General features: G+C 54.5%; 1 protein-coding gene across 3 annotated transcripts; it reads left to right on the forward strand.

Moving 5' to 3' along the window:
- Positions 1-5,688, forward strand: Epn3 (epsin 3). Of its 3 annotated transcripts, none has more exons than XM_076869151.2 (9): positions 1-544; positions 1,743-1,861; positions 2,459-2,539; positions 2,747-2,881; positions 3,793-3,880; positions 4,316-4,585; positions 4,729-4,842; positions 4,973-5,203; positions 5,360-5,688. In XM_076869151.2, the coding sequence occupies exons 1-9, from the start codon at positions 1-3 to the stop codon at positions 5,686-5,688; spliced, it is 1,911 nt and encodes a 636-aa protein (XP_076725266.2). The 3 variants fall into 3 exon arrangements, with proteins under 3 accessions (XP_076725266.2, XP_076725268.2, XP_076725269.2); XM_076869153.2 differs by having other exon boundaries at positions 4,735-4,842; XM_076869154.2 differs by lacking the exon at positions 2,459-2,539.
- The last annotated feature ends 1,938 nt before the right edge of the window (positions 5,689-7,626 follow it).

The following is a 7,626-nucleotide window of genomic DNA, read 5'->3' on the forward strand; positions in this document are numbered from 1 at the left end:
ATGACGACCTCTGCGCTCCGCCGCCAAGTGAAGAACATCGTGCACAATTACTCCGAGGCGGAGATCAAAGTGCGCGAGGCTACTAGCAATGACCCCTGGGGTCCACCCAGCTCCCTTATGTCGGAGATCGCCGACCTGACCTTCAACACGGTGGCCTTCGCCGAGGTCATGGGCATGCTGTGGCGTCGACTCAACGATAGTGGCAAGAACTGGCGGCACGTGTACAAGGCGCTGACGCTGCTGGACTATCTGCTCAAGACCGGCTCGGAACGTGTGGCGCACCAGTGCCGCGAGAACCTCTACACCATCCAGACGCTCAAGGACTTCCAGTACATCGACCGCGATGGCAAGGACCAGGGCGTCAACGTGCGCGAGAAGGTCAAGCAGGTGATGGCCCTGCTCAAGGACGAGGAGCGCCTGCGGCAGGAGCGAACTCATGCCCTTAAGACCAAGGAGCGCATGGCCCTGGAGGGCGCAGGCATCGGCAGTGGGCAGCTGGGCTTCAGCCGCCGCGGTGAGCGGGGTTCTCCATCCTCCTACACCTGTGAGTGATCCCCGAGAGTGTGGCTGGGACAGGGAGGTGGCCAGAGTCCAACCCTGGCTTTGCAACCCTGAACCATGGTGAATAGTATTTACCTTGGAGGGATGTTATGAGGACCAGCAAGATAAGGAGTGTAATGTGCAAGATATAATGCCCTCACATAGCAAGCGCTGCTCAGGTTAGCTCAAATATAATGTTATTATACATTTGCCATTCAATTTATTAATTAACCATTGCTAGGATGGCATGGTGGTTGCACAGACTCAGGTCAGATACCATCTATTGTACCCCTTCCAAGCTGTGTGACCTGGATAACCAACTCTTTGAAATTCAGTTTCCTTATCTGTAAGATGGGGATAACTTCTGTTGTTTGATCTGTTAAAAAACAAAGCAAAACAAAACAAGAACAAGACAAAACAAAACAAAACAAAACAAAACAAAACAAAGGCTCTAAACCAGACATGTGGCATTCCTCTTAACTCTCTTTCTTGAGGGCACTGTCCTTGAAAATAGGGGCAGTTGCTGGGCAGTTCCTGAATGCTTCCCCCAGCAGTGAAGACTGATCTGAGGAACTCTGGAATAGCCCTCCTTTTTTTGGAGGCTGGGGATGGGGGACTGAACCTAGGTAGGCTCCACCTCTGAGCTGCATCCCCAGCCCTTTTTATTTTGAGACAGAGTTTCACCAAATTGCAAGGCTGTCCTCAAACTTTCAATTCTCTTGCCTTGGCCTCCTGAGTAGCTGGGATTATAGGTGTGCACTACCTGATGTGGCTTAGAATGACCCTGCTTTCATAAAGTTGTTGATGGCTTGCTGAGAGCTTTGGGCTGTGACTTTGTTATATTGGAAGTTCCTGCCTTCCCATTCCTCTTGGCTCCAAGCACAGTGGGGTCCAGCTGGAAGAGTCCAAGAGCAGGAGTCAGGGGACCTGAGCTCAAGTCCTGCTTCAGGATCCTGGCACCCTCTGAGGTGTCTGCCCATCTTCTAAGGTGGCACTGGCATCTGCACTTCCTGGGTGGAATGGGGAATCTACAGGAAGTGCCCAGTAAAACACCTGGCTCACTGGAGCCCTTGACAGTCAGTTGTTGTTTTTTTGCCACAGTTTCCCTATCTGATCCTCAGCTTCCCAGCAGGCAGAGGAATGTGGGTACTATGGCCCTGTGGGTACTAGTGTGGTCATAGAGGCCATGATGGTTGTTGCAGCTGCCTCCTCATCCCCCCGCTATGCCTCGGACCTGGAGCAAGCGCGGCCCCAGACGTCAGGAGAAGAGGAGCTGCAGTTGCAGCTAGCACTGGCCATGAGCCGAGAGGAGGCTGAGAAGGTGAGACCTCAGTTGTCCCGGGCGGGGCGGGTTGAAGAGGGAGGAGAGAGGCCTGGTGCTCCATGACTCGGGTTTCCCACCCTGGGCCTCAAGCCCTACTCCTCTCTCAAGGACAGTGCAGGGCCTGTGTCCCTGGGTTTGTTTCAGGCAGGACTCCTCTTGGACTTCAGTCCTCTCTGGTTGGGCCTGGGAGTGTGATGTGTGGTTGGGGGTATACAGTATGTTTGAAGGGCCTTATGATGGGGGAGGGGAGCGTGCTGATAGTCATCCTTGAAAACACTGGGATTGCTGCTCCCCCATCAGCTGTCCTTTAGGGAGGACGGTGATAGTACCTCTGATATCATCTCTGCCATAACCTCTGCGGATGCAGGCAGACCAGGTAAGAAGCAGCTGGGCACACATGGTGATACTGGGGAGCACTCAGGCCACCAGAAGAGAAAGACCCAGCTTCCTGATCCTTAAGCCACATCCTCACTGCCCGCCCCATTTATGGTGGCCATTTCTGTCTCCATCCCTGCTTCCTGGGCAAAGCTATGCTGGACCTCTGGCCAAGGGTGGGGAGTGCTGAGTCAAGTTCACCTGTCTTCCTCCCTGCAGCCAGTACCCCCAGCCTCCCACAGGGACGAGGACCTACAGCTGCAGCTGGCTCTGCGCCTGAGCCAGCAAGAGCACCAGAAGGTAGTGAGTGGGCTGAGCCGCCTGGGCCTGGGCTGCAGTGCCCCAGTGCGGTGCTGGTGGAGGTGCTATGGGCACTAACCGGCTTCTCTGCTGCTCTAACTTGGTGCCTCCCACCCTGCTCTCTCCTTGACCCCAGGCTGTGCACACAGGTCCCCTCAAGTTCAGCTTGAACTGCTCATGCTCCTCCTGCCTCTGTACCTTCTGCAGGAGGTGAGGTCCTGGCGGGGAGATGACTCCCCCGTGGCCAATGGTGTAGGGGCTGTGGTTCACCATCGCCATCGGGGGGACACAGAACCAGAAAGAGAAGAGAAAAAGGAGGAAGAGAAGCTGAAAACCAGTCAGGTAGGGAGCAAGTGGGGTGCGTAGGCCAGCAGGCCTGGAGGTAATTGAGTTGGTATTTGTAGAGCGTAGAACAGTGCTTGGTGTATAGTAAGTACTACTTAAATATTTATTAAAGGAAAATGGGGGTGGCAGCCTGTAACAGCCCCTGGTCCCATAAGCATGGTCTAGACTTGAGCTGATAGAAAAATGGGATGTGACAAGATCCTGACCAAGATCCTTGGATTTGCTGCCACTTACTTTATGACTTGGAGAATATCACTGTCTAGGCCTTGGTTTCCCCTTCTACACAGTAGGTTCATTGATCCTGATATTATAGGATCATGGGATACTATGGATCATGACTAGGGGCTGGCTCTGGCACATGGTTCTGAAGACATCTTGGGCAGCCTGGCAAGGGTGGGTGGGGGAGTACATGGCTTCTGAGAGCAAGACCACCCTCCAAAGCTATTCAGGCCGCCCGAGGGGTGTCGCTGTCCCCTTTCTGCCCACATTCATTGTGGTCAGTTTTTCTTGGACACTGACCTATGGTGGTAGGTTTGTTTAAAAAAAAAAAAAAAAACATCATCTCTGCTCTTACGGCCTCTTTCTGCTGGCCTGAATTCTATCCCAGTGCTGCCTCTCCCTGGCTGTGTAACTTCAGGCAAACCATTTCCCCTCTTTGGGTTTGAACTGGCTCATCTGTAAAGTGGGTATATCACCTGCTTTACCTTCCTCACAGGATTGTTATGAAAGTGGGCAGTCAATGGATGAGGAAACATTTTATAAACTGGAAGCTGTACAGAGGTGAGGGATCATTAAGAGATGTTTGTGGAATGAATAAAGGAGGGAATGAGTTCGAGTTAGGCTGGCAGGTCAGGGCCTGCCCTCCCTCTGGGCCCTGCCTACGTCCAAGCTGCCTCTCCCCTCCACAGTCCTCCATCCTGGACTTGGCTGACATCTTTGCACCTGCCACAGCCCCACCCTCCACACACTGCTCTGCTGACCCATGGGACATCCCAGGTGGGTATGTAGGTCTGCAAGAGGCTCCTAGGCTGGTCCCAGAAAGCCCCTTCCTTCCCAGCCACTATGGTCAACCACTTCCCCACATTAGCTGGGGCAAATCACTCACCTCCCCCAGTCACAGCGGCCTCTGTGACCTGGCTTTTATGGTGAAAGAACCCAGTGATGTGAATCTCAGTAGAGGTTCTCTTGCTGCCCTCTCATCATTCCAGCCCTGAATGGGAAGGTGGCCAACATTGCCCATGCCTGGGGGTCCAGAGGCCTGGGATAACTAGCTGAACCTGGACTCCAGCTGCTGGGTGCTCCTGAGGCAGCATTCCACCTGTGAAGTGGCTCCTATACCTCCCACTTGGGATGTGTAACTGGGAGAGGCCCTGCATGAGGGATTCTGGGAGCTGGGGGTCTGGGCTTACACCTGTGCTATTCCCATTCTAGGTCTCAGGCCGAACACAGAACCCAGTGGCTCTTCCTGGGGACCTTCTGCAGACCCCTGGTCTCCAGTCCCCTCAGGAAATGCTCTGTCCCGAAGCCAGCCTTGGGACTTGCTTCCTACCCTCTCCTCCTCTGAGCCCTGGGGCAGGACCCCAGTGCTGCCTGCTGGACTCCCCACCACAGACCCCTGGGCACCAAAGTCTCCCCACCATAAACTCCCCAGCTCTGGAGCTGACCCTTGGGGGCCCCCCATGGAGTCTTCTGACACACCTGGTAAGCGGAGGGCAGAGGGTCTTCTGGGTCCCCCTCCCTCTGGTGCCAGCAGGTACTGTGCTAAGAGGGCCACTTCCCAGGAAAGGGGTCAGACCAGTGCCTGCCCTTTTTGCCAACTCATCTCCCTCTTTCTCCTTGTCTAGTTCTAGGTGGTACCTCGAACTTCGACCTATTTGCCAAACCTTCAGAATCCACAAAAACCAAGGAGGGTCTGGAGGGGCAGGCCTTGCCCTCAGGGAAGCCCAGCAGCCCTGTGGGTGAGCAGGAGGCCAAGAGATACGGAGGCTTTGGGAATGAGTGGCCCAGCAGACTGGGCTCCTGCCCTCTTCCCTTCACCTCAGTGGCCAATCTGTCTCCCACCAACAAGCTCTATCATGTACCTTTCAGAGTTGGACCTGTTTGGAGACCCTAGTCCCACTTCCAAGCAAAATAGCACGAAGGAGCCAGATGCCTTTGACTTGGATGTACTAGGAGAAGCACTAACCCAGCCTGGACAGGAGACCCGCACCTGCCGTACCCCAGAGTCCTTCCTGGGCCCCTCGGCTTCTTCCTTGGTCAACCTTGACTCATTGGTCAAGGCGCCACAGGCTGCGAAGACCCGGAATCCCTTCCTGACAGGTAGGGCCCGCCCCCCACCAGTCCCTGGATACCGGGAGCCTTGCTCTCACCCGCCCTCCTAGCAGAGCCCAGCTGCTGCCCAGCTGCTGTCTTCCTCTTCCCTGGCTCTAAGACCCCGATCTCGCCGCCCATTCCTGCGCCCTCTCTCGTTCGCAGGACTCAGCGCTCCGTCCCCCACTAACCCGTTCGATGAACAGGGCAGGCCGACCCTGAACCAGATGCGCACCGGGTCACCTGCGCTGGGCCTGCCGGTTGGCTGGCCTACCGGGGCGCCCCTGGGCTCCATGACCTACAGTGCCTCCCTGCCCCTCCCGCTCAGCAGCGTGCCGGTCGGCATGACCCTTCCCGCCTCGGCCAGCGTCTTCCCACAGGCTGGAGCCTTCGCCCCACCGCCCGCCAGCCTGCCGCAGCCGCTGCTGCCCACCTCCGCCTCGGCTGGGCCGCTGCACCCGGGCCCGCAGACTGGCACCAACCCCTTCCTCTGAGCGATGCCCCAGCCTCTGCGCGAGGCCACGCCCCCTCGTGACCTTGGGCGGATGGCAGTGCTGGTCAAGCACCGATCCCAGCCTCGCGGGGCAAGGCGGAAGGTGCACTCCTGAAGTTGGAGACTGAGGACTTTTTGGGGGCGCGGGTGGCTAGACCACACCCCAACAATAAAGACTGGAACCCACGGGCTCAGCTCTTACTACCAAGGGGACTTCTTGTGGCGTGTGGCACTGGGGTCTGGACTACAGGAGGGATCACTGGCTGTGGAGGAAACTACTGCTCTACAATCTAGGGCACGAAACGGTCCCATTTCCCTTACAACTAATTCCTCTCAAACCTCCATCCACAGCCTCATCTCCTGTTGGCCTGGCACCTTTGCTTCCAGATGTTCCCAGGCTGTCACTCATTTGGTCATGGTCATTTCATTTATTCATCGCACATCAGCAAGCACTGGGGATGATCTAATAGGGGACGGTAGGCGTTTGTTCCCATTTACTAGGCACTTGTTAATGTGATAAGCACTTTAGGCAGAACATTGCTTTTAATCATTGCAACTCTGGGAGACAGGGAATATTGTCACTCCCATTCAGGACAGCAACAGAATCTGCAGGGTCCACTGCAAAATGAAAATGCTGCCAGATGTAGTGGCACACGCCTGTAATCCCAGCAATTCTGGAGGCTCAAGCAGGCAGATTCCAAGTTCATGTTCAGCCTGTGCAAATTCAGTGGGCCCTTAGCAACTTAGACCCAGTCTCAAAGTAAAAAAATAAAAAAAGGACTTGGGCTATAGCTCAATGGTAAAGTGCCCCTGGGTTCCATCCCCAATACTTCCCACCCCTACAAAATAAAGAAAATGCAGGGTACCCTCTTCAAAATTGGGTTAAGAATTTCAATACAGGAATAGCAGAGCATCAAACCAAGTGCATGGTCCTCCCAAGTGCAGTTGCACAGGTCTCTCTTGCAGCAGCTCCCATTTTATAGGTGAGAAAATTGAGAAATCAGAGAGGTTAAGTGGCATGTTCAAAGTCAGAAAGCAAGGACTGTGAGGAGATGAGATTCAAAGTCATCAGACAGTCTGGCTCCTCATCCAGGAGCTCCTAGACTGGGCCCCAGATTTAATTCAGCAAATATTGACTGACTGTTGTGGACAAAGTGTTGGGCTGTCCTGGGAGAAATCCAAGAATTGCTGAGCTCACAACCTGCAGGAGCTCAGAGTACAGCAGAGCAGACAAAAGGTGTGTATGGGGTGGGGGGGATGTGACACAGCTGCAGCAAAGCCAGGTCAGGAGCACTCATGTTCCTATGTTTACTGGGTCATCTTAAATCCAGCTCTGAGCCCTGCCCCCACCACCAAGGCTGACAAGAAACTTCCCTTTATCAGTGGGAGTCTGCTCCTACTGCGGGTTCGGGTTCGTGAAGGGTTTTAGAAACCAAGAGTGGGACAAGGCCTGGTACTCATCCTGGGAGCCATCACAGCCACTTTTACCTTCACTCAATGCTTCGTGATCACTGGGTCACTGGACACTGCTGTGTCCTCAGTGCTCAGGGGTGGCCCTGCAAGCCAGCCTGCTGTTAGCCCCTTCCCCTTTTAAGGTACTGAGAGCAAACAGCCTTCCATAGCCCTCCCAAGAAATATCCAAGTTGTTGATGGTGGGGGTGTGTGATGCCACTGTTCTCCTGGGGTGGGTTGCTTTGTTTGTGTGGAGGGAGGAAGTCCCACTGTTGCAGACCAGATGGACAAGAGCACTTACTTAGAAGTCAGACGAACAGGGTTTAAAACTCTGCTCCCAAGTTTGAACTTAATGATAATAATCTCTTAATAGGTGGTTATGCTGTCTGACCTTGAGTAAAATTACTTCACCTCTCTTTGCCTGTGCCTCGATTTCCCTACTTGTCAAATGGGATCAAGAGTTCCTTCTTTGGGCTGGGAGGGAGGG

Source organism: Callospermophilus lateralis, chromosome 11 (assembly GCF_048772815.1).
Source record: "Callospermophilus lateralis isolate mCalLat2 chromosome 11, mCalLat2.hap1, whole genome shotgun sequence".
Taxonomy (NCBI): Eukaryota; Metazoa; Chordata; class Mammalia; order Rodentia; family Sciuridae; genus Callospermophilus; species Callospermophilus lateralis.

Excerpts from the sequence above, each read along its gene's own strand:
- Epn3 (XM_076869151.2), top strand. The coding sequence starts at position 1 with ATGACGACCTCTGCGCTCCGCCGCCAAGTGAAGAACATCGTGCACAAT. Across the intron at positions 545-1,742 it reads TTCTCCATCCTCCTACACCT|CTGCCTCCTCATCCCCCCGC; the intron begins GTGAGTGATCCC and ends TGGTTGTTGCAG. Across the intron at positions 4,586-4,728 it reads GGAGTCTTCTGACACACCTG|TTCTAGGTGGTACCTCGAAC; the intron begins GTAAGCGGAGGG and ends CTCCTTGTCTAG.